The sequence below is a fragment of the Perca fluviatilis genome, chromosome 4, assembly GCF_010015445.1.
Source record: "Perca fluviatilis chromosome 4, GENO_Pfluv_1.0, whole genome shotgun sequence".
Lineage (NCBI taxonomy): Eukaryota > Metazoa > Chordata > Actinopteri > Perciformes > Percidae > Perca > Perca fluviatilis.
The window spans coordinates 22,160,946-22,187,587 of NC_053115.1; the positions used below are offsets into that span (position 1 = coordinate 22,160,946).

Here is a 26,642-nt window from a genome sequence, read left to right on the forward strand (position 1 = left end):
TACACTTTCTTTGGCTGCTGTCATTTTTAATAAAATGTATGTATTCTCATCGTTACTGTCTCCCAATATAGATATTTGGCGGGTCCAGTGTAATTCACAAAGATTTAATAAAGGTTTCATGTAACATTTCCTCTCTGTTTTTGTTTTAGGGTGAGGCTGGCAAACCTGGCAAACCAGGAGACCGTGGACCTGCTGGACCTCAGGTGAATTTTCACAGGCTGTTGATTCATTCTGACTGTTTTTAAAGTACTGAGCATTTTGCTAAAGAGAAGTCTCAGATGATATACTGTAAGGTTTCAATTGTCTTTGTCTCTCTGGTGGCCACAACCAGCCTATTACGGGCCTTATTTATCTGAACTTTTATACTCTAATGGACTTCACATACACTTATAGAGATGCTGACATCTCAGAATAACATAATCAACTCAAATTGCCGGTGCACTTTTACTTTACATTTATTAAACAATAAAGCACCTCTCACCATAACTGACAGTAATTATGGATCATATCTTTAAATTACAAGTTATTAGTTACAGAGTCATTTATCATCTCAAGCCAAGAATCAAAGCATATTAATCTGAATATTAATCTGCTGCATCATCTCTCCTCTTGTATCATAGGGAGCTCGTGGATTCCCAGGAACTCCTGGCCTGCCTGGCATCAAGGGACACAGAGTGAGTGTATTGGTTGTCTAATAATGATTTCCAGGAAAATTAGGTAGTTGTTTATTGTTTTCCTAACTGTGTCTCTCGGTTCTTTATTTCAGGGTTATCCAGGTCTTGATGGTGCAAAGGGAGAGACTGGAGCGCTTGGGTCTAAGGTAGGATTTTGTTCTATGCGTGTAAGCACTGTTTTCCAGTTAATTAATGTCTGTTTATGTATGTCTCTGTGTGTTGATGGTGATGAACAGAGTGTGAAGGATACAGCATAGCAAGATACAATATCTGTGACAGTTGGTATGAGATAATTTTTCGTTGATTCAGTGAAGATTCCAGGAAGAGAAGTTTTTGCCAAGATGACCAATAGACTGTCTTTATTTAAGGTTGCCTTGCCGTCCTAACAGCCAGATATGTCTTCCTCTCTTTAGGGTGAGTCTGGTGCTCCTGGAGAGAATGGCGCTCCTGGACCTATGGTGTGTAATTCTGGACATGACAGCAACATGTGAAAAAAAAAAAAATGTACAAATCCAGTCTCAGTTATGATGGTGAACTGATTTTAAAGGTTATTTTCTCCTCTCCCTCAACTACACAGGGACCTCGTGGTTTGCCTGGTGAGAGAGGACGTCCTGGACCCAGTGGAGTTGCTGTGAGTTTTGTCTTTTTAACAAAAACGTATCATCTGATTCACAGCAGATGGATTATATGCTTCACTTTGCTTTTTTAGTGTCTACTACAGAGTTAGGCAGCGTAGTCTTAGAGTATACTCTAATTCAGTTGTACATTTTACTTCCAAATTGTATATATTTTAAATATTGCTTGTGTAGTATTCAATTATTATCTAATGTATATTGTTTCCTATTATTTAATGTATACTCTGTATGTGTGCTGTGTGTCTGATATTTTTGCTGCTGCAACACCATTATTTCCCATTTTTTTGGGGATCAATAAAAAAAATCTAATCTAATCTAATCTAATTCAAATGTGTCCTTTTACTTGTTAATGTGTACTTGCTAATATTTGCACTGTAATTCTAAAAAGTAAAGAAGAGTTAAGCTCAGTGTGTCAGGCATAATATTTTACTCCCCTGTACTAGTTTGTGTAAAATTAATTATTAGTAAATTAGTAATTATTAAACACAAAGGTTTTGATGCCATGTGCTTATAATTGTTTATTTCAGGGCGCACGTGGAAATGATGGCTTGCCCGGTCCTGCTGGTCCCCCAGTAAGTATCATTTTTAGTCTCATTTAACTCATTTTCACCCTTTGGTTTGAGATTTAGTAAAAAAATACTGCAAATGAAATTAATCCCCACTTCTCTGCGCACAATCCCCTATGCAGTATGATAGCAGTCTCTACCTGGATGTGTCAGTTATAAATAGCTGAGCTAACAGACTATCTTTCCCTCTCTGTAGGGCCCTGTCGGTACCTCTGGAGCTCCAGGCTTCCCTGGCTCTCCTGGTTCAAAGGTAAGTCACAAGTTACCTAAATAAAAGCCCTACTGCCTCTTCATCTCACCTTTGTTAGGTTTATTCTGTGAATGAGAGTAACTGTGTCTGTCCCCTCCATTCTAAAACTAACCAGCATAATTGAACTTACTTTGGACTTTTTCCACTACAAAAACAAAGTTGTGAGTATAGCAGGTGCAACAAAAAAGTGGGCTTGGTGAATTCTGTGTCATTAGAATAAGACTTCCTTGAATCAAATCAAAAAAGTGAATATCTCAGAAAATAAATGCATACGGCTCAGGGAGGACTTTGTGGGGACAAGTTGAAATGCTCAAGTGAAATCGGAGAAGGCACCTCTGCATTGAGTGCTTAAGGCCTCCATCTGTGTGGAAAATTAGGGAGGAGGGGGTTTTACAAAGTGTTATTCTCCCTCTCTCACTCCCTCTTACTGTATTTTTCTTCTTTTCTCTCTCTGCTTTGCATCTGATTTATTCCTCCTGCATGGCAGACAGGCTCAGCTGTGTGCTCCAGGGCCCAGTGCTGCTGGTTTGCTTTCTTCCAGCCCCTTGATAGTTTGGAGGTTCTTTTAGGAATTACAAATGGAGTATCTCTTTACAAAATCCAGAAGTTTCCCTTGAAGTAATCAAGGCAAGCTAGGCAGAAGATGTAAAAATGTCTGTCTATGTGTGTGTTTATGTATCGTATCAACTTACATCCATAAACACGTTACGTTTGTCTGCAGGGAAGTCTGTGAGACTGTGTGTCTTTGTGTGACTTTATAAATATTCGAGGAAGTGTCCCATGGTGAGGAATGTTAAAACTCTCATCTTATGTTATGGTGCTGTACCTTCAGGATCCTGAGAGTCTTTTCCTCTCCGAGCATTACGAGCTAGGATTTGTAGTTAAAAGGGACCCAAGACTAACACAATGAAAAGCTATCTAGACAAAACAACACACTTACTGTATCTGTACCTCAACTTAATAAACCGTGCTCCTGAACTGAAAAGATCTAACCAAGACAACGTTTACCCAGCTTCAGTTGATTTTCGGCATTGTATTATTTATAAAAGCCAAGCTATCACCTCTAAAATGCTAAGAATTGTTTCCATAACTTTCCATAAAACTGGCAGGTGATCCTCCTTTTTTCTCACTTTTCACCTTAGTTTCAGAGCCAGTAAAATATTGGCTTTGGGAAAAGAAAAAATCAATACGCTACATCACCATTTTTGCAAACACTGTCATACTATTGAGTCTGCAAAGTCTACAAAGCTGCAGCAAAAGCAAAGGAAATCCATTCATCACCATGCTGAAAAAACTTATAAAACTTATTTTTATACAGAACCAAAAGGTCTGCAAAACATGATGCACCTTCTGATAGCATACTTTTAACAGCATTGAAAAGACAGTCAGTAGATTATATTAATAGTTTATATGCTACTATTTCATAATACATTTTATTTCCTGTTTTCCTCGAAGCCAGATAATGTGAAATTTATTATTAAGCCAACTCATATATTTATTATGTTAATAGTGTATGGTACAGAGTTGATATTTGGTGTCTATGCTCTGACATCATCAGTTCAATACTTAGTGAATAGATGGACCTAAACTCATCAGAAGGCGAGAAGATAATACTTATTCACTTACACTTCAAGTAGCAGGCTATGGTAGCAGGTTGTCTCTTATTATAAAAATGCATAAACTTAGAATGTAGCAGCAGCATAAATAGAACAGCACAATTTAGATGTAATGAGTGTAAGACAAATAATAAAGCAAGATGTCACATAAAACACTTAACATCAGAGTTGGAAAAAATATGCCTCCGTTGTAGACTGAATGAATTGTGTGAGGAATATGATTGTGTGGCAAAAGTAATGTGAGTTTCCTGTCAACCCACTGTACGGAAATAATTAGCCTATGTGAATAAATGGACTCTGTGCATGTGAAGTCCCCCAAACAACAGCACGAAATATCATATGCCACAAAACCAATTCAGCCTCCACAAAAGCAAGCAAAAGAAAAATGAGCTCAGCAACCACCAAGAATAAATTCACTATTAATACCAAATAGCACTTCACAGGTAGCAGCAGATAGATAACAGCCACATAAGATCAGGAATTAGCAGCCAGCAGCAGAAGCTAACACGCCAAAGTAGAGCAATAATCTGCAGCCGGAAACACTAAACTCCGGCAAAAACAGAGCCAACAGACATCCACTCATGACATAGTTACTGTAACATGTTAGTAGAAACTTAGCCTGGTGAAGTGAAGCAGAGATCTCTATGGAAAGCAAGTCATCTGAGGTCAAAGTTGCAGCGCCCCCAAACTGTCAACACAGGCAGGAAAACTCAGTTTCAGGTAACACCAGTGTCGACGTCTGTTACCTTGTCGAAAATGTGTGTGTCACTCTTAATACATCTGTGGTGTGTCACCTTAAGTTAAGTTAACCCGTTAGATAGGTGGTGGTGAACGAGTAGTGGTCTCAGCAGGAAAGATTATTGGTTCCCATCAATTTAGCTAACGTTAAACCGTTATGATGGACGGGGCTAACTTGCTAGTAAAATGCTATATGCACAGGTGTAGTTGTAAGTTAGCAGACATGTTTATTACGGTTAAGTTAACGTTAGCTAAGTAGCAAAACAGTGGACATTGATGTGTGTAACGTTAACGTTACCTCTTAATACTGTAACGTTACATCCATGGTGTGTAACGTTAGCCTACAGTATCAGTAGTGGAAGTAGAGTACAGAAAAGTAGAAATATCTCAGTAACGTTATAAAAATATGTTAAGTAACGTCCAGTATTTAAACCTTACTTAAGTAAAAGTATACCCTGGAAATCCAGAGTTCTCGCGAGAGCACAATTTGAATTTGCTCAGCGAGTCACTCTGGGATTCAGTAATGATGCTCATTAACTATGCCCTTGTAGCTGAGCTGCACCAATCACATCGGTGTATCTGATATAGGCGGGCCAGAGGCGAGCTAAACAGATGACGACAGTTTAATCTACCAGTTAGCTCCGCTGGGCTCTGGATACGTCACCCCGTATATTGTTGTGATTGGTCGTAATGTTATCCAATTGCGTGCAGTGAGATTTTCGCCCCTCGAGTTGGGCCATTTTCATTACTCATTGCCAGACCCTTAATCTTTCAGATTTGGGTCTGGATTTCCAGGCTAGTAAAAGTGTGTATTATAAGCAAAATCATACTATAACGTTACAGCCAAAGTGGGCTCTACATTTTTATTTAATATTGAATTATTGATGCATTAACATGGAAGCACCATTTTAATATTGTAATGTTAGCCGACTGCAGTAGAGCTAATTTTACTCAATTTATATACTTTCCATAGGCTTAATTTACTGTATAACAATGCCTTGTATTTATGTGGAAAATCTTTATCTGCAAAGTAACTGCATCTCTCAGATAAATTAGTGTAGTATCAGTGTAATGTGGAATACAATTTAAATACTAAAGTAAAGTACAATTACCTCAGAATTGTATTAAGGTACAGTACTTGAGTAATTTTACTTAGTTACTTTCCACCTTAGATTGTGTGTTTCAGTCATCTGTCTGTATCATTTGTTGCCTAGCAAAATTGATAGCTCACTTCCTGGTTTAGTATTACACTACATTCATTTATCAGTTCAAGATTGTTCTTCTTGGGCTGCTCTTTGCTCTTTACATATTTACAATATGGGGGTGTATTTGAATTTATACCAATACTGTAATATTCACATCTGTCTGTTCAGATTATCTGTGTTATTTATGTCTTGTCCCGTTATAAGGTAGATCCTAGATCTTAGGAACTATTTTCCTATTTTATGCTATTTACACTCTTCTGACTCTGCACCATTGCAGCTAATGTTACACATATGTTAAGTACCCTCTTTCATACTTTCTGTTTTTAAAATTATTAATCCTATCCCAATGTCTTTACTTACATTTTTTTGTTTACATATTACTTTATATTTTCATCTCTTCTTTCTTCTCTTTTGCTAACCAGGGGGAAGCTGGTCCTACTGGTGCTCGTGGACCTGAGGGTGCTCAGGGACCCCGTGGAGAGTCAGGCACTCCTGGATCACCCGGACCTTCTGGCGCTTCTGTAAGTGATGCTATAAACACGTATTTCAAAGGAAAAACATAGTGTATTTACTATAGCAAAGTATTGCTTAACAGGAAATACCTGTTGTCACCTAAATTTTATGATACACAGTATTTTGAGGCAGTGCAACTCAAATATTTTCTTTTTTTCCCAGGTGATAGATACTTTTTAATCCACTTAGAGAGCTGGGCTGTAGAAAGGCTGTTAATGACAACATATTCTAACACTGGAGATTAGACCAATCTCTCCCAGAATAGTAACTGAATCAGGGCCAGTTATGATTATTGCAGTGTTTTGACTTGCTTTGTGTATTTTTCTCGACAGGGAAACCCTGGTACTGATGGTATCCCTGGAGCCAAAGGATCAGCTGTAAGTTTAAAACTCTTATTTGTCTGTATTTCAAACTGACAACCACTTACTGTGTATTTTCATAACTGATCTAGTATGCATAAGTGGCATGTCTGACACATGTCTGTGCTTTTACAAGACAGAAGAAATGAAAATGCAGTAGGTTTCAGATCACCAAACTACAGACTCCACAGATTTACAACTGATTCAGCACATTATCAACGCACAGCAAAAATCAGAGGCGTTCTAATTATATTTGTTCCATAAACAGCACAAACTCACTTTGAGCTTTCTGTCGTATCTTGAAAACTTGAGATGAGACTCTTCTTCACTGCACAAGTCAGTCAGCTTGACAGTTGTCACTGATGCTTTTATAGTGCATAATTTCTACCAATTGACTAACAATGGGACAGTGTCTTCTTATTTACACCGAGCAAAGGAGAATTCACTATGAACATTACACTGACATGTTATTTGCTCACAGTAAAATCCGTGTTGATTTATGGTGGTTGAGTGTTCAATCAGTTGACTGTTGTCATGTCTCTTCCTCTGTAGGGTGCTCCTGGTATCGCTGGTGCTCCTGGTTTCCCTGGACCTCGTGGGCCTCCCGGGCCTCAAGGAGCAACTGGACCTCTCGGGCCCAAAGGAACATCTGTATGTACTCAGGGAATCATTCACTAGCCAGAGATTCATTGGAGTTGTGTGTTAGTCCGGGTTTACAATTTAAATTTGGTGCTCAATAGACAGTATATTCCAAATAATAACATGGCACAGAAAAAATGACCAACCTGCTCTCTCTCTCTCTCTCTCTCTCTCTCTCTCTCTCTCTCTCTCTCTCTCTCTCTCTCTATCCATTAATGTTTAGGGAGACCCAGGTATCCCAGGATTCAAGGGAGAGGCTGGACCCAAAGGAGAAATTGTGAGTTTTGTTTTGTTTTACTTGTCCCTGTATTCCCTGATTGTTCACCTAGTCAACAGCATCTAAACATTGACATCTACTGTAGACACAGTATCTAGCCAAATTATAAGTGTGGGTAACAAACTTCTAAAATCAAGTACATTTGAAATTAGCAGATTATAAATGCTTTACATGAAATGATCTGAATGGACCCAACATTCAGTCTTTCTGTCTTCCTGTGATAAAATGGTCTGTTGTGGATGTGTTTTCCAGGGACCACCTGGTGTTCAGGGAGCTCATGGCCCACAAGGAGAAGAAGGCAAGAGAGGACCCAGGGGTGAGGCTGGTGCTGCTGGACCACTTGGACCTCCTGGAGAGAGAGTGAGTACCATCTATCTGATTGAAAACAAGTTATTTTATAGCTTAAGTAAATGTATGCTGCTTGGCAACACTCACAGAATAAATGGTGTCCTCCTTGATTTGTAGACCAAAGGTTGTCAGATATTTCTATGTCATAGATTTCTTAATATACACACATAATGGCACCCTTTGAAAAAATATTGTCCCACAAAATTCATACGTGAAAGTTTTTGTCGCTGTTGAATCAGTGTTAATTGCAAGGGTGTGCATATTGCACATTTGGAGATAATACTGGTGAGAGGGAACCTGTTTAATGATAATTAATAGATAATAGATAATTAAATCTTATTTTGTTGGTCGCCACCTGGGAGAAGGTTTAAGAACCACAGTGAGATTCATTGACTTAGATTTTGTTGTTATAATTATAACCCTGACTCTGGTTTTGTGTTTTCTGTGTAGGGAGCCCCCGGTAACCGTGGTTTCCCTGGTCAAGATGGTCTGGCTGGTCCCAAGGTGAGTATCAGTTTCTGGAGAGATCTCTTTATTATTTCTGTTGAAACAGAGTATCTGCTCTGAAAGAGAAAATAAACATGGTTGCATTTAGAGGAAACAGACCTGGCAGAGGAAGGAAGAGATAAGGACATTAATGCAGCAGTCAATAGTCACGGGTGTAAATCTGTGAAACTGACAATTAACATATTCCATCTACTGCATATTGCATTTGGAAATTGCTGTTGACAATGACTTTGTCCTATATTCTTATTGGTTTTCTATTTGTTTTTGACTGCTGCAGTTAGAAAATAATATTTCTGAAAAGTAACAAAATTGTCACATACTGCTTAAAAATCACATCACCATAAACTGTAATTCAATTTCACTCAGTAAACTTTAAATCCAGCCATGGAAAAGATAAGGCTCTCACTATTCTATTACTGTAGTGAACTGTAGTGTCATCACAACTTCCAATTACATCTTAGAGAGAGCAAGGAGTCAGCGCTCTTTGGACTTCAAACTGCCCTCTATACATTACTATACTTCTCCTTCTTGCCAGAAAATTAATCCACTTTCACACAACTTTAAGGCTCTATGGGTGGTGAGCCTCAGCCAAATAGGGCGGGACTTTTCTTTTATCAGTTGCAGTTGATGCTGTGCACGTGACAAACCCACCAATGTAGCACAAGCTGGGCAAAATGTCCCCAAAACTGAATATTTCCACCTTAAGGCACCTTTAAAAAACAATCAGTAGTGGCAATATAACATAAACTATATAAGATCATATTAATTTAGCAAATATCTGGTATTAGTTGTTAAAAGACCAAAACAATTTAGTATATGTTAGGATTATACATGTATAAATATATTGATGAAATACCTGGTGAGACAACAGGTTGACAAAACATTGCGAAATAGTGTGCAGAAAAGATTTAAAGACATATTTCATAGTTCATACAAGCATTTCTCAAAGAGCTAGAAATTTAGCAATTGTGATTTATGCAAGTTATAGCTATATGTATATACAGTATATATAAATTCCCCCAGGAGGTTAAGAAAAAAGGCCCCCTTACAAACACCCCTTAGTTAATGAAGTGCATAATACATTGTATTTTCAGTGAAGAGCAAAGAATAAAATTCATCAGCACCCCTGTTTCTTCATCAATGCATCTGAAAATCACGTGCCGGCAGCAGTGACACATGTACTGTAACTAAACCATGTGGCCACAAGATGGCAGCATAGCTCAGAACCTCATAATGCACTAGTGACCTATATGTCCCATATCCCCAAAGCCAGCAATTCATCTAACATTATCTTCCCCACACAATTTCATTTCTACCCAAATTAATCTGTCAGACTTTAATCTTCTCATTTCCAGCAGGTCAATGAAACTCCTTCGCACCATTAAAAGGGAAACTTATTTCCTCTGGGGTTTGAGAATTGAAAGAGTTCCCTCTTTTGTGACTGACTGAATGACCAACCCCTGTTTTATTCTCTCTCTCTCTCTCTCTCTCTCTCTCTCTCTCTCTCTCTCTGTCTCTCTCTCTCTCTCTCTCTCTCTCTCTCTCCTAACACAGGGAGCCCCTGGTGAGCGTGGACCTGCTGGTGCCAGTGGTCCCAAGGGTGCCAACGGTGACCCTGGCCGTCCTGGAGAGTCTGGTCTGCCCGGTGCCAGAGTAAGCACCTCCCTTACTTGTAGTACCACAGATCTGGATGTTGATGAGCTGCAGAAATGTGCTTTAAAACATGCAGAAATAAGGAAATAATGAACTAATTCTAGATGGATTCCAATGTATCTTTCCATTTTAAATACACATTGTGGCCTTGTTAGATGGTTTTGTGGTGATTATACTGGTCAGTGTCATTACAATAGGCTACATACAATGTCAGGTGTCATCCATTCTGTGGTAATATTTGACGTATGATTAATACTAGTAATACGTATTATCTAGCTGAAGATCTGGGCCAGTCCTAACTGTATTTTAATTCTCAGCTGACCATACCATTGCTGTCCTGTACAACCAGAGAAAGAGTCAGAATTGAATCAGCAGAGGCCAAGATATCCAGAGTTTTAGTCCCAAAACACTGGTTGAACCCTACATTTGCGACAATGCAACTGACTGTATTTTTACATTAAATTCTACCTGCCTGCTAAACACTTTCATCTTCCAAGTTCCAGTTTGCAGCACTGGCTCTCTGTTAAAAGAGGACTCCACCCATTTAGCATTGCACCATAACATTGTTGGATTCACAATGGACAGTTTTAAAAAAAAAAAAGGATAAAAGTGATGAACCAAAGATATCGTCTTTTTTATCCAACACATTCTTCTTCCTTGTCAAACCGGGCGCCTACATTACACACAATGCAATCCGACCACCGACAACTCGGTCGAAGATTCAGGTGTGTTATGTTAGTAGTGGCTAATGTAGCCTCGAGCTGCTAACCTCCAGCAGAGGTCTGATGAACTCACTTCTTTCTAACTCCACACTTCCAGATCTTCTCTCATCTCATATAATAATTTGTAGTTTTCAGACCTAACCGATACTGATTCAAGTGGCACATGAGTCATTTTATCAAACTTTAACAGCTCCGTCTGGAGCCACAAAAGGCTTTATGCAACTGTTTTCATATATACAATAGAACTCCCTAAGAGTTGAGTGGAGTTCCCCTTTAACAATTTAAAATCTCTAAACCCAAGCTGAGATAAGCCTAAGAAAACAGTCATGAATGGTTTCCACTGGACAACATGTGTGCTTCTTCCTGGAGTGATATAATTTCCCAACAGCAACACAAGTGGTTGATAATATTTGTGTTCAATCATTGCAGAGGAAGTTCGCACCTGTAGTGAACTGAATCCATTAACATCAGTAACCTCAAACATACTCTCTTTTATGTTCTACATTTCTATCAGTAGGCGTTAAACTGTTGCTTGTTGCACACCGGGCCAATTAGAGGTGTAAATTTAGCTTCCCACCATATGTTCCCACCTTTCTTTAGCATGTCCCTGCCTAGAGGTGTCTGATGACTCATGTGGATGTGTCTGCGTTTCTATTCTCCTTCTCTGACAGGGCCTGACTGGACGCCCTGGTGACGCTGGTCCTCAAGGCAAAGTTGGACCTTCTGTAAGTACACTTTTTTGTTTTGTACTGCTGTTGTTGTGTCTTTGTAAATCAATAAAAAATAATCACACAGCGTGTATCCTCACTCAGTATTACGGCTGTATGTTTTTTTTTTCATACAACTTGCAGAACAAACAGGGAGAGATTTGTAATTTTAAAAAAATTTGCTCTCATCACATGACACATAAGTGGCTTCATCAAATTTAATTGTAGGAGATTTATCCACCCATTATCCACCGGACTCGTACCCTATCCCCAATTTGTGTTTCAAAAAAGCTCAACTGTCTTGTTTTTTTAGAGTAACTAGTCTGTACAGAGCCTCACATAAATATGGTACATAAATACATTACACACCACAACATGACAACATGAAAGACATCAGATACATCCACATTTATACACACAGACCTGTACACAGACCACCTACACACATGACAGTTAATGGTGAGTTTTGTTGAGTGATGGTATGGCAGAGGGGACAAAGATCCTGCCATAGCATGCCCATTTTCTGGCCAGGGATCTGTTATCTATGACCAGATGGAAGCAGGCTGAAGAATGGGTTGAGGGGGTACCTGGGGTCATGTGCTATGGCGTGTGCTCTGTGTGTAATAGCTTTGCTGTTGAGGTTTGAGAGGTTGGGTGTGGGGAGGCCAATTCGTAATGTGTGTATTTATCTGTTGCATCATACAGCGCAACATCCCATTTTTGGTAAACTTGAAACACTTTGGTATGAAAAGTAGTGCTGAATTTGTTCATATTTTAAGGTTTCTATCTTGGCTTTATTTAAAACATTGTGGTTTACTGACATATCAAGCAGTTGACTGACTATGATCAGACTGATTATGACTAAGGAATAATTTGATCAGTTATTTCTTTGTTTCCTTGCTTTCCTAGTTTACCCATGTGTGGTTTGTTTAAATATTTATTTATTTATTTATTTAGGAGCAATGAAAAATTCAACAAATTGAGTAAATGTTGTGTGCTGGACATTTCTCTGCTCAACCCCACTCCAAACCTCTACACCCAATTACTCCTCTCTATTCCACTTCCCCAGTCTAAATCCATGTGTGATTTAGCATTTCCATGTCTGGCCCTTACCGCTTATTATCAGACTCATCTTTATACAACAGCTTTTTACTTTTCACAGATGTTGTCATGGCCACTTGATTGCTTATACTGTGTACTACTTAGATTGCTTAATTGTTCTCTGTAAAGCATTTTGAGCATTATTTGTAGTTCTTAAATGTGCTCTTTAAATAAATTTTACTTTACTTGACCAGGGAGCTTCTGGTGAGGACGGTCGCCCAGGACCCCCCGGCCCACAGGGAGCCCGTGGACAGCCTGGTGTCATGGGATTCCCCGGACCCAAGGGAGCAACTGTGAGTAATTAATGTACATAAAAAGAATAAATTGTGAATGCGTAACCAATATAAAGGTGTTATCTATAGAGTAATAGATGCCCACCTGTTTCAACATAATAGATTTTGGGCCAATATAACTTGTTTTGTTGTGTTTAAAAAAAATAAAAAAATAAAAAATAAAGTCCCTGAATCAAGAATAGAAACTCCACACGTTCAACAACACCTGGAGTACCGCTGAACAAATTGATGCCATTTGATGTGCACCATCACCTTCACCCTCTTTCTTCTCAAAATAGATGCAGGACCAAGAAAATTAGCAGCGGCTCTGTGACTAACCGCCACATTTTGTTTCTGTTGTGATTAGGGTGAGCCTGGCAAGTCGGGAGAGAAAGGACTGGGTGGAGCTCCTGGTCTGAGAGTAAGTCATTCACCTTTTCTTTTCTGTCGTTTCAAAATACAAAAAAAAAAACAATCAACAAACAAGCTGATATAACTGAAGATCTTATTGACAGATGATACATATTCACATAAATCATGAATCAAATCAGGTAGATAACATAAAACATTTCTGTTTTGGAATACACAATAGTATTAGACTACTTTTCAGACTCTGAATGTTCATTAGGGGTGTGAATCTTCACTGGTCTCACGATTCAATTCGATGATTGTCCCATCAACAATTTGAATCGATTCGATATCACGTTGCGTCACTTCCTTAATATTATTATATATTGCTACACATGGTTTTTATCAACAAATTCAAGCAGTCAGATTTATATGAACTCCCCTTTTTATTGCTCTTAAAAAAGGCACTTCCTGAATGTAGCGGAGTCCGAACACAGCAGACAACAAAAGGCAGAAACAAAAAATGCAGCGAGCGGAAAATCAACAAGTAACATCAGTAGGCTATGATAGATTATGGTCTGTTACTGCATCGATGCAGAATCGCCCAGGTCCGCATCGCGATGCATCGATGCAATGATTCATTTTAACGCCCCTAAAGTTCATGATTTTTATAATGTTAATCCACAGATTAAATGAAACTTTCTTGCAGTAGGTTGTTTTGTATTCTCTGGCTAGTTTCTGTAGTTCAGCTTCCACATGAGAAGCATGTTGAAAAGCTCAGTTATAGCTATCAGAGGTCTACCTACTTAATAACATCACCTTTGGCCTAACTGTTAAAATCTATCTATTTGTCTGCCCCCTTCCTGCATCTCCCCCCTCCCTCCCTCATCCCTCTCTTCCTTCCACTCCTCAGGGTCTGCCTGGAAAAGATGGAGAAACTGGAGCTGCTGGACCCCCCGGCCCCGCTGTATGTATCTCTGTCTACCCTCCCCTCCCACTCCATATAGCTTCAACACTGATATGATCTTCCTCCCTTTACTCAGTCTGCACTTAGAAACAACCTTCTGTATCTCAATTTCCCAGACTGTCTCGTCAATAGCTCTGTCTGGGAAAAAAAAAGTCCTTGACACAAATGTCTGGACATTGTAAAATGACATCACCGAATCACATACTTTCAACTCGTTTAGTTTGTCTTTCATTGTGCTAAACAAATGAAAGCTTGTTTATCATCATTTGTAAAAGAAATCCTTAAATTATTCCAGTGTTGTGTACTGATATTAGAGATACATAAATGGCAAATTTAGCTAAATGCTCCCACCATCATCACCATCAAAGTCTAATGTAGTTTATGATCGAAATTGTTCGTAATTATGGATTATGAATAATCTGTTTAGGGCTCTGCTGGAGAGAGAGGAGAGCAAGGACAGCCTGGTCCCTCAGGTTTCCAGGTCAGTCTATCTGCTCAAACCCTAAAATCAACATTTTCTCGCTACATCAATATTCTGTTAACCGACATGTGCTGATGTATTGCTGTACATTAATTTGTTACGATTTTTGTTCATGTCTGACTTAGTGTTTGTTTTTGCTTACATCTGTTTCATTCTCTCTTGTGCTCAGGGTCTGCCTGGACCTCCCGGCCCCCCTGGTGAGGGAGGCAAGCCTGGAGACCAGGTGAGTACCTTCTATTGGTGAAATATAGCTCATAAACTCAATGGTATTACCAGCATTGTTGGGTCATAGGCTTGAAGAGAAGATATTCTAAAAGTCATTTTGGTGGATGCTGTTATCCAAGTTCCTTCACTTGCACCCCTGACAGCATTAATATCTTTCTACTAAACTGTTAACAGGGCATTGCTTTAAAAGAGCAGGTTTATTATTTCCACAATCATCTTACCATAGAGATAATTTCTGCATCACTGTGAATGGAAAAGTGTAGCATTGAGATGCTATAAGCAGGTCCATGTTCTGTTTAATATACAGTACATTTTTAAACGTAATACATTCTGTAAATATCTAGCTCTCACTTATCATTTTGAGTTAGCACTGCTGTAACCCAATTTTACACTATAGCTAAATCTATCAGTAGTAGTATTACTAGTTTTAGTATTTCGTCTTTTCAAACAAAGATGACCCTGATCCTGCATATCTTTTCCATGAACTTCTCCTTTCCTCCTTTAAGGGTGTTCCTGGAGAGGGTGGAGCTGCTGGTGCTACTGGACCCAGAGTAAGTTGTCAGTCTGTATTTGACGTCGCTACTGTTTATCTGATGTATATATATATATACTGATTATCAGACATGTCGCTAATTGTCGCTGTGTCGCCGTTCAGGGAGAGCGTGGTTTCCCCGGAGAGAGAGGAGCTGCCGGCCCTCAGGGTCTGCAGGGACCCCGAGGTCTGCCTGGAACTCCTGGAACTGACGGACCCAAGGTGAGTCCAGCATTTGGTCTAAAACCAGGAAGAGACTGAAATTATGAAACGTTACCGCCTAAGGTGCACTCACACCACCGGCAAATATTCTACTACCACCAGTTTTCTGATTCACTCTTATCACATGCAGCTGCAGCAGCAACACGATGTGAGCATGTGATTAAATAATAATAACGTCAGGTGTTAACTTAGATGAGTTGAGCTACATTCAGTGTTTTCCCCAAAAAATGAGGTGGTAAGCCCCCCAGATCCTGACATATTTTGTCTTATGATTTTTAGTAAATAGATGACTATATGGTCTGTATGTTGTTTGCTGCATGAAATAGCACCTCTGCTCAGTTTTCCTAAAAGTAAACGTCATGTTTTAGAAAAGTGCATTCATTTTGGGGTGTCTGAGGCTGAAGATGATTAACAGGAGTGGAAAGCAGAAACAGATCTTTCTGCTACACCAAGAATCACTCTTATGTTGAACTGCTCATAACCAGTGAATATTATACAATTTGTGACTTTGTTTTAGAGCGCTGACCCTGAATGTGAACGTCCCCTGGTTCAATTCTGGTTGGGGACCTTCGCAGCATGTCACTCCACATCTCTCGCCCCTTATTTCCTGTCATCTCTCTACTGTTCAAATCCACAATAAAGGCATACAAATGCAGTAATTTTTTTAATAAGGAAAAATATTAAGCATACACGAACATACAGTATACACCTAGTATATACTGTATATACCTATATACAGCATATACCTAGTCACATATATATATATATATATATATATATATATATATATACAGTACAGGCCAAAAGTTTGGACACACCTTCTCATTCAATGTGTTTCCTTTATTTTCATGACTATTTACATTGTAGATTCTCACTGAAGGCATCAAAACTATGAATGAACACATATGGAATTATGTACTTAACAAAAAAGAAGAAATAACTGAAAACATGTCTTATATTTTAGATTCCTCAAAGTAGCCACCCTTTACTTTTTTTGATAACTCTGCAAACCCTTGGTGTTCTCTCAATGAGCTTCATGAAGTAGTCACCTGAAATGGTTTTCACTTCACAGGTGTGCTTTGTCAGGGTTAATTAGTGGAATTTTTTCCCTTATTAATAAAAAGCAAAGGGGTGGCTACTTTGAGGAATCTAAAATATAAGAAATGTTTTCAGTTATTTCACACTTTTTGTTAAGTACATAATTCCAATGTGTTCATTCATAGTTTTGATGCCTTCAGTGAGAATCTACAATGTAAATAGTCATGAAAATAAAAAGGAAATGCATTGAATGAGAAGGTGTGTCCAAACTTTTGGCCTGTACTGTATATATATATATATATATATATATATATATATATATATATATATAAGTCTGTTATTATATTATTTATTTCAGGCGAGGTGGCTCACCTTCGTTATAAAGAATTATTACTGTAATACAAATCTGCACAATTTAAAACTCTGCCTTAAAATACTAAATTTAGTGAATAAAACATGATTATTTTAAAGAGAAATAAGATCTTTTCTACATTGTTAAACAATTGGTAGCTCAGCATATTTTCAATCAAGCAGGACAGTCACTTGCTTATCAGCCATCAACAAATTCCAATCACTGCAGTAAATCGACACAACTGCACTCTGGGCAGAGCTCACAGCGGATGCAATTCTCACATTTGGTTTGTTATCTGGTCAGATTTTAATCCCAGTTCATAGGGTTTCTTCCTTTAAGGTCAGACAGGAGCGGATAGAGAGGATTATAGAGCTGACGTGTTGGGGATGGCGATGGAGGAGGGATGAGCACACAGTTTGTGAAGCTCGACGCTGAGAAAGATGCAGCACGATTTGTTGCAATGTATTCACAGCCAACATGGAGGATGTGTGAGCCTGGACCAAGGACCTGGAGCCACTCTCTCTCCAGCAGAGCCCTAAACAGATTATTCATAATCCATAATCAAAGCCTGCATTTCCCTCCTTTTTCGTGGCTTTGATATGTGGAATAGAGATTTTGTTATGATAACCTCACATCTCTACTTAAATCCTCTGGTAATCATAAACAGAGCATGCCTAAACAAAGATGGCCATGTGTCTCTTTTGTTGAATAAATAGAAGCCTTCTCACTCTGTGACAGCATTATTTTTATGTTTCTCACTCATATATATTAAACAGTATGGCACCCTCAGACATCCGTGCAGGTGCTTATACACAGTTATAACGAAGCACCTTTTTCTGTCTGCTGTCTTTGCATTACATCCTTTTCATTTATTTCTGCTGCATAATAGGGAGCCATTGGACCTGCTGGTACTGGTGGAGCTCAGGGACCCCCCGGCCTGCAGGGTATGCCCGGAGAGAGAGGAGCTTCTGGCATTCCTGGACCCAAAGGAGACAGAGTAAGTCATGATGGGATCAAAGTGTTAATGACTGAATATTTATAAATTAAATTAGGGCTGGGCGATATGGAGAAAATCAAATATCCTGATATTCTTGACCAAATACCTCGATATCGAAATTGCGGCGATATTGTAGGGTTGACTATTGGTGCTTTCACAAAATATTAACACATTAAGATTTTTGATAAATAATCCTCATTAATGTGGACATAATGACTAAGTGGGTAAAGGCAAATAATAGGACAGCTAGAACAGTCTGGTAAGTTCAGAAAATGACATCAATTCACTGTAATGCAGCCTTTAAAACCAGGAGAAAATAATGCTTGTATCATATCACGATATTACGATATCCAAAGTTTAAGACGATATCTAGCCTCATATATCAATATCGATATACTATCGATACATTGCCCAGCCCTACATTTAATAAATAAAATGTTCTCTACTTGATTCTAAGTTGTTGGCCTATACCACTGTCAGGTGACTGACTTGTATTTATATTCACATAGGGTGACCTTGGAGAGAAAGGACCTGAAGGTGCTCCCGGCAAAGACGGTGGTAGAGTAAGTGACTGTCATTGTGATCAACCATAATTTGTCATTGCGGCAGTATATCATCATAAATGTTCATTCCTTTAAATCAAAAAAAAAAAAAGTTTAAATCTCCATGTATTAATTGTTTTGAGGGCTGATTTCAAAACTAAATGTGCCAAACATTCAACCAAGTCTTTACACCCTTTTGCTGTTTGCTGTCACAGGGTCTCACTGGTCCCATTGGTCCCCCTGGTCCTGGTGGCCCCAACGGTGAGAAGGTAAGTGTTATATCATTTTTATTATTGCATAGTTATTGGCAAGTTATCACTATAATACTTTCTTATAGTGGTTTTTATTAAACATGGTGTTGAGTTAAATGTCTTGCTGTACATGGTTTTAAATTATTGTTGCATATCCAACTGTGTTTGACAGCACATCTATCTGAATGTGTTGCTGATGTGTGATGTGTTCTCTTTCAGGGTGAATCTGGTCCTGCCGGTCCTTCTGGTGCTCCTGGTACCCGCGGTGCTCCTGTAAGTGACACCTTTAACCAGTATCAATTCAAAAACAGGATGCCATTGTCTCCAAAATAAAGCTTGAAGGAGGATTTTGTTCTGAGATTTACAATAATCAAACCATATTGAATAGCCAATGGTTCTGTAAGAATAAAGATGACAAGTATGAAATAGTAGTTGTCTATGTGAAAGTATTTATAGGTCACCCATTTCTCTCACATTCTGTCAGTATTGCAGCCTGAACTAACCTCTGAGTGTTTATTGCCTCTCTTCCTTCTTCTTTCAGGGTGACAGGGGTGAAACTGGACCTCCTGGGCCTGCTGGATTTGCTGGACCCCCTGTAAGTAACAACAACACTGACCAGCCCTTAGCTCTGCAGAGGTCTGAAGAGCATGACTCCAGGGCCATGGACTACATGTCAGGGACATTAACATAAATTAAACCTAAAAATACAAAGTGGTGCGCACTTTAAAAACTAGTAACCCAAAGCAGGCATAATTAACTCCTCCAGAATTGAAAATAAATAAATATACACAACAGATAACCTCAACTCCTTGATAGTAATCAAATCAAGTTGTAATGTGGTTCTTTTATTCTCTAGATTAAAAAAAAACAGATACAAAACCTCCCCTTGTGTTTAGTTACCTGGAAAATGAGACTGCACTTTAATTGATTATTTTCTTTCATCAAAAGAGTCATGGGCTGAGGGATGACAGGCATCAACCTCAATCACAGCTTTTCTTTTTTCAAACCTCCTACCTATTAGTATTATCTGGAAACATTTGGATATCGAATTGTCTTTCCCTTTTAGGCTTCTGTTGTATCTTGACATAATGTCTTGTCTACGTCAGTATATTATTCTTTGGAGAGAAATTAGTGTGTAGACAGTCTGACGTGATGTCTTTGTATCACTCATCCATTTAGTTCCTCTGAAAGACTCCAGGCAGAAATCAAATACATGTTTTTAATAAGCCACATCCTTCCGAATGAATTTTCATCAGTACTTTTGTGACAACACACTTTATCATACTTTTTCTTTTCTCTAGGTTACGCTTTGATTAATTGTTGATTTTTTTGTGAGGATGAATTACACTACAAGGTGTCTAAATACTTTATGGTTCACAGCTCACAGACTGTAACATCACAGCTCATTACCACAAACAAATACATTTAAACTAGACTAAAAACAGCCATGGGTGCTGCATGAAACATCAGCCTCAAATATTTTGACACACTTCTATACTTTAATTCCTTTTGAAGAATTCACAATCACATTTTATGTGAAAGAGAAATCATGACAAAAAGAAGAAAAATGAAAGAAAACTCATCTTATACTGCAGTTTATAAATATATTTCCTCTACAGTAAATAGCTACTACTTTAAAAAAAAAAGTCTATTTAACCTTTGTTGAACTGTGACCACAAGTGACAATTACACAATAATAGTAAATGCTAAAATGTAGCGCAACAATAGCAGCAGTAAAGAAGAGTCATAACGTAAATTAAGTGACTCAGTAGCAGCAGTTTTGCAACTTTATCTGTTTAAAGTTTGCTAACATTAGCCACTATAAGCTACTGGTCACACCAGACCAAGTATGATCTTACCAGCAAAACCCTGAGTAATAAATTAAGCATGAGTATGTTTTATTGCTCATGAATTCACCTTTTTATTTATAATAAAAATAATGTTATTTCTTCTTTCAAAAATTACATAGTCTTACTTTAAAGGTTCCATATTATAGTCTTAAGTCTTAAGTGTAGAGTAACGTTAAGTGTTGTAATGTGTCTTGGCTTCTTATTGGTACTGATTCGATTGGGATTCAAAGCAGACATTTTTATATGCATTCTCCGTCTTAAAGGGCTACTCCAGCCATTTACTATTGCACTTCCACAACGTTGGGAGGCATGAAAGAAGCACATTTTAACAATTAAAAAAAGCAGCAGAGGATAAGATATCCTGACTTTTATTTCTTAGTTTAGGTCAAGCTTTAAAACCACTGGATCCTACTGTACATAGCCCATAATGCAACTCAATAGCATCTTTCCAGAACCACAGAAGACATTATATAATTGTTTTCACAGGCTGACTAGTACTAATTATGACTAGTAAACTGACCTTTATGTGTTAAATCAATGGTGTGGCCCCTTAACCAAATTTATTTTGGGGAATCAAGAAGCATCACCCTCAATTTTAAACAAATATAAACATTTATTGTGTTAATGGCTGGCATATTTCATTCATTAAACTGTTTCTGTCTTTTTATTTCAGGGTTCTGATGGTCAACCAGGAATCAAGGGAGAGCAGGGAGAATCTGGACAGAAGGGTGACGCTGGTGCCCCTGGACCCCAAGGACCCTCTGGTGCCCCTGGACCTGCAGTGGGTGTTTTGGACTTTGCCTAAGCACTAAATAATGAGGGGTTATACCAACTGTTGTTTGATGATGTTTGATGATGATGTTTGCAGCTTAGTGAAGTTTTATTTTCAACAATCAAAACCATTTTACAACAGCAAGGCAGACACAGATTTTTGTCTGTTTTGTGTATGTCTCTTTTATGAGAAGAGAAAAGTGCTCAAATTGGCATACAAATTCCTCTTTTTTTTTCATCAAGTCAGAATGAAAGCCATCTTCGTCACTGATTCTGCCACACCACAGGCAGAATAAGAGTAGCTGAGGCACACAAAGCCCCCACTGAACCACACAGATTCAAACAACATTTCAGAGCAACTGAAAGTGTTTTAGATGAGTTATTTATTAAACATAAAGTAAATCAGACAGTAATGTGCAGTATGTTTTCTGTTTCAGGGTCCTACCGGTGTTTTTGGACCTAAAGGTGCTCGTGGTGCTCAAGGACCTCCTGTAAGTGACCTTTTGAAATTATCTTTATCTTTAGCCGTGTGTTACTTTAGTCTAACGGTAGCACATGTTCTAAGATTATTTCTGGCTTTGTCTGACTTAAGCTTTCTCTTTCAGGGTGCCACTGGTTTCCCTGGAGCTGCCGGCCGAGTTGGACCCCCTGGTCCCAATGTAAGTATACCACTACACCCAACCACCTTCACCCACTTGGCTGGGTCCATACTCCATACAATAAATTAATATATATGGCATGATGATATTACATACATATTTTCTTTCTTTCACTGATTGTTTGACAGTTACATACAAGGTACAGCAGAACAGATACAGGAATATTTTCAAAATGCCATGTGACATATTATCACCTAAGAAGCATTTTTAATTTGCAGAAGCATTTGTTCTTGCAGTTTCAGCAGCTTCACACCACCAAAGCCGTATGTCTGACACAGTAGGAGTTGTTGTAGTTTGATCAGAATATTTTTACAGACTTGCTAAAAGGAGGTGCAACATATTGTGAAAAACAAGTGTTATCCTGTAAGCCTGCTAAAAGAGACATGTGTTTTTAAAAGTAATTTGAAGGTGCATAGATGCCAAGGGGCTCATTAAAATAAAAGAAACCTAACATCTGTGTTTCAACAATCCTGCCGGCTCTGTAAACATAATGTGTGGCTGTATAGAATTGACGGGTATGACAATGTAATGTTATTTCATTTCATTTTGTGTATGTTAAGTCATCCTCCTCACATGTTCTAGGGTAATCCTGGACCTGCTGGTCCTGCCGGCCCTTCCGGTAAAGATGGACCCAAGGGTGTGAGGGGAGATGGTGGACCCTCAGGCAGACAGGGTGACGCTGGGCTCCGCGGTGCTGCTGGGGCTCCTGGAGAGAAGGGAGATGCTGGAGAGGACGGTCCCCCTGTAAGTCTGTCATACTTTAATCATATTACTCTGTAAAACACTAGATACTTTTACATAATCTGTAACTTAATGGCCTTGTGATGCTTAAAATACGACTCCATCTCTCCAGCACTCACACATTTAGCCAGTCTCTGCACATCTCCTTGAACACCCTCAAGGTGAACACAGGTGTGCATTGTAGACAGAAGAAAATTGTTTGTTTGTTTTCTACATTTCTGTCGACTTACGTACGTAGCTCTGTCAGCCCCAAATAACCAGTTTTATGGACAGCAGCCGAGCACACTCTCCATTAATACACAGAGCTGTCAGTGTCCATCACTGAATGTAATAGAAGACCAAGACATAATATGACAGCCCAGGGCAGCACAAGCCCAGTGACAGACTAATGACAGGACCCCAGACTTTTACCTCGCATACACTCAGGGCTACACATACGCACACACACACACACACAAACACACACACACACACACACATACACACCCGTCATAACGCATGACCAGTCCTGTCAAGATAATGACACATATCACAGATGATCGCATACTAAAAATGAAGATAGCTGCTGTATTGATACTCTTCTCAACTATAAAGTACTTATGAAATCTTGTACCACTTGAATCAACACATCAAAGTCTTTGTCAGTTAAAGGATCAGGTGTTTATTGTGAAAATGGGTTCAGGGAGCTTTCCCTGTTGCCGTGCAGGACATGTGGCAGAGTGGACTGTGGTGGTTTGGATAAGGTAGAACAGAGAGGTGATGGAGAGATTGGTGTTCCTGCTGCAGTTGGAAGTAGTAAAATCTCAGGTGGAGCGGATGATATATATATGTAAATCAAGTAAAGAATCCAAATGTATGAACAGAATTAAGGAAAGAACAGAAAACTTACTCAAACACAAACATAAAGTTGACTAGCTTTGCAGTCTTTTGTAGTAAGCACTGTATGTCTACACTTGGTGACTTCAAGGAGCTTCTGGTTACCTGGATATATATATGGATTAAATAAGCGTGATAAAACGTGTTTATCACTGAGCCTTAAGATAAGATAAGATAAGATAAGTAATAAGAGGTGCTGGTAGCTATTTTTGTTATGTCCAACAGAGCCAAGCTAGCTGTTTCCCCCTGTTTTCAGCCTTTGTGCTAAGCTAAGCTAACCGGCAGCTGACTGTAGCTTCATCTTTATGTACAGACATGAGAGTTCTTTGCACATTGAATAAGCGCATAGCCCAAGATGTTAAACTATTTCTTTAAGATGCAGTTGCCCCCCTGTGTTAAATACAGTCTACTAATTGCTAATTGGCTTAAAAAAAATCACACAACCATAATTAAACAATACCAAATGATTTGGCTGTTGATAAATTTACAACATTTACCAACTTTTACTTTAACAATTCATTCTCTTTTCTCCCTCTCAGGGTCCCCTCGGTCCTTCAGGTCCCCAGGGTTTGGCTGGTCAGCGTGGTATCGTGGGTCTGCCAGGACAGCGTGGTGAGAGAGGTTTCCCTGGTCTGCCCGGACCTTCTGTAAGTAACATACTGTTTGTCTAATGTGGGTGGTCTTTGACTTAACAACTTTTTTCGTAATGGCTTTTTTGGCGACCAGCATTATTCTAAATGTGTACACTTTAGAAAAGCCAAGAAGCTGTTGTGGCATCCTACCCAGGTACAACACCTGAAAACCAAAGTCAATCTTTATTATTTAGAATTTGTTCCATGCTATCTCATATATCGCAGAGCATTCCCAATTAAACTTTCTCCATGACACTGAGTTGGTTGATTTCCATTGCCTGTTATTTAAGTTTTCCCACTCTTTTATTATATATGATATGATAATACATAGTTTTCATTGCTTTCCAACTTTTCTTTTATGTAGGCTTGTGTTCACCCCCACTCTTGAAGAACCTTCTATAGTTTAGAAATAGTTCTGAGACGCAGGTCTGCTCTAAATGTTGAAATAAAAACTCCTAATATACCAGTTCCAGATCTTGATTTTTCCAGATCTTCTTTGATTCCATATTTAGTCTATTTATTTAGATAGATAGGGAGAAATGGCCATAAAACTTTCCCAGAGCCCAAGGTGGACTCTTTAAATAAAATATATAACAATTCAATTCACAATAATAGAGCTGAAACAATTAGTGGATTAATCAATTAAATATTGACCCAAGCATCCAACTGATAGACAGAATATTATAGCAATTATTTAGATAATTGATCACTTAAATCAAACCCAAATTTCAGCTACGTACTTATTTGTGTGTATTTTCTGCTTTTCTTTGTCTTATGTGATTGTAACTCGAAATTCTGCAACTAAAGAAAAGTGTCTATTTGCTTGTCTTTTATTTGGCAGATTAATTGATACTTAAAAGAATTGTTAGTTGCAGCCCAACACAAAAATGTAATATAATATAGTAAAAATGGAGAAAGGAAGTCAGTCCTCACAGTTGAGAGACTGGAACTCACAAATATATGACTTTTGTGATTCATGAAAGATTAATTGATGATCAGAATTGTTGTTGATTATGTGTCTGTCAATCAACTAAGTGTTTTAGCGCTAGAGCTAAGTACTATGACTCTTCGTCTAATGTCAGTCTTTTACTGCCTTTATTGAGTGACATCCTGTCAACTGCTGACCCTAAATAACAAAAGAGGCTGTCAACTAAATACATATTCCTGAGTCAGCACTAGAAGCACAATGCATAATGTTTTGTCACTCAGTACTAGAGAAAGAAGACACAGACAGGCTCTGGACTGTCAGTCTGCTGTGGCCTAATTAGATCACAGTCACATCACATGAGAACAGCCAGGACGTTTCTCCCTGTGAACTGAGTCCATTTGATGTACAGTATGACATGTAACAGGAAGGCTCCCCTGCTCACATCTCACATTATTCTATATGTGACATGAACCATGTCCCTGACTTACAGCATCCCAGTGGGCATGCCTTTTCTATTAATTATTCATCAGTACGCATGAAAGGGATGCCCAGAAAGAAGTGGGGCCGGCAAAACTCTCCCAGGAATGATTCAAGCAGAGAATATGCTTTAAATAGCAGAAGGGAAGTTTTGCCATATTATATTATTTATCCTTAAATTTGATGATTTTCATTCAAACACATAAATTCAGTTTTCAGAAAGTGTGAGGATAATGTAGTCTGGCAATCAGTTGTCATCTGGCTTGGCCATGGATACATTTCAAATTGGCTGTGTATTAGATAATTGATGTTTTCCTCCTTCATTAAGACGTCAACATGAACCTTTACAACACCTGACTGGACAAACACACCATTGCCAGAGCTGTGATTGGTCTTTGCTTCCAATTTGACCAAAAGCTGTTTTTAAGTAAAGGAGAAGATGAGGAGAGTAATAGGCCAAGCAGTTGCACAATCATGCTGTATTTTATACAGTATTATATGCATTTGATAAAAAATTATAGAGCAGCCTATTGGTATATAATGATGTGGTGTCAATTTTTATTTTTATTTTACCCGATGAACATCTGATTGGGAGAGAGATGTTGTCCTTTTCAATAAATTTGTGGTTTGGAGTCAGTGTGCAGCCTTTCCAAATATATATGAAGAAATGAATCGTCCAAGCAGTTGCAAAAACATGCTGCTTTTATATACTGTATAACACAACCAGGTTTGGTTTCCGGTCTAACTCAATATCAGAGTGGTTGTTTTCAGACTTTAATTGGGCAGCAAAAGCTGAGCTTTTAAGATCTAGACTGGCTGTGCAAAAATAAACATTGACATAAATGTCATTGTTGTCATTGTGGGAAAAATCTGCAAAATGGATTAACACCATGAGATTTTCATGCTGTCCTGTATATTGACTACAGTCAATATAGTTATGTTAAGTTTAGCAGGTCTTCACGGCAGGAGTC

At 38.5% G+C, this 26,642-nt stretch overlaps 1 protein-coding gene across 2 annotated transcripts in view; it reads left to right on the forward strand.

Moving 5' to 3' along the window:
• Nucleotides 1-26,642, forward strand: part of col2a1b (collagen, type II, alpha 1b) — a 48,016-nt gene that overhangs the window by 16,575 nt on the left and 4,799 nt on the right. For both annotated transcript variants that reach the window (XM_039797741.1, XM_039797742.1), the window contains 32 exons: nucleotides 150-203; nucleotides 621-674; nucleotides 767-820; nucleotides 1,088-1,132; nucleotides 1,252-1,305; nucleotides 1,837-1,881; nucleotides 2,072-2,125; nucleotides 6,107-6,205; nucleotides 6,530-6,574; nucleotides 7,109-7,207; nucleotides 7,419-7,472; nucleotides 7,725-7,832; nucleotides 8,271-8,324; nucleotides 9,882-9,980; nucleotides 11,374-11,427; nucleotides 12,705-12,803; nucleotides 13,150-13,203; nucleotides 14,044-14,097; nucleotides 14,525-14,578; nucleotides 14,748-14,801; nucleotides 15,310-15,354; nucleotides 15,459-15,557; nucleotides 17,837-17,944; nucleotides 18,454-18,507; nucleotides 18,702-18,755; nucleotides 18,957-19,010; nucleotides 19,279-19,332; nucleotides 21,261-21,368; nucleotides 21,796-21,849; nucleotides 21,964-22,017; nucleotides 22,600-22,761; nucleotides 24,174-24,281. In XM_039797741.1, the coding sequence (XP_039653675.1) occupies nucleotides 150-203; nucleotides 621-674; nucleotides 767-820; nucleotides 1,088-1,132; nucleotides 1,252-1,305; nucleotides 1,837-1,881; nucleotides 2,072-2,125; nucleotides 6,107-6,205; nucleotides 6,530-6,574; nucleotides 7,109-7,207; nucleotides 7,419-7,472; nucleotides 7,725-7,832; nucleotides 8,271-8,324; nucleotides 9,882-9,980; nucleotides 11,374-11,427; nucleotides 12,705-12,803; nucleotides 13,150-13,203; nucleotides 14,044-14,097; nucleotides 14,525-14,578; nucleotides 14,748-14,801; nucleotides 15,310-15,354; nucleotides 15,459-15,557; nucleotides 17,837-17,944; nucleotides 18,454-18,507; nucleotides 18,702-18,755; nucleotides 18,957-19,010; nucleotides 19,279-19,332; nucleotides 21,261-21,368; nucleotides 21,796-21,849; nucleotides 21,964-22,017; nucleotides 22,600-22,761; nucleotides 24,174-24,281 (2,241 nt within the window). The remainder of the gene's footprint in view (nucleotides 1-149; nucleotides 204-620; nucleotides 675-766; nucleotides 821-1,087; nucleotides 1,133-1,251; nucleotides 1,306-1,836; nucleotides 1,882-2,071; nucleotides 2,126-6,106; nucleotides 6,206-6,529; nucleotides 6,575-7,108; nucleotides 7,208-7,418; nucleotides 7,473-7,724; nucleotides 7,833-8,270; nucleotides 8,325-9,881; nucleotides 9,981-11,373; nucleotides 11,428-12,704; nucleotides 12,804-13,149; nucleotides 13,204-14,043; nucleotides 14,098-14,524; nucleotides 14,579-14,747; nucleotides 14,802-15,309; nucleotides 15,355-15,458; nucleotides 15,558-17,836; nucleotides 17,945-18,453; nucleotides 18,508-18,701; nucleotides 18,756-18,956; nucleotides 19,011-19,278; nucleotides 19,333-21,260; nucleotides 21,369-21,795; nucleotides 21,850-21,963; nucleotides 22,018-22,599; nucleotides 22,762-24,173; nucleotides 24,282-26,642) is intronic.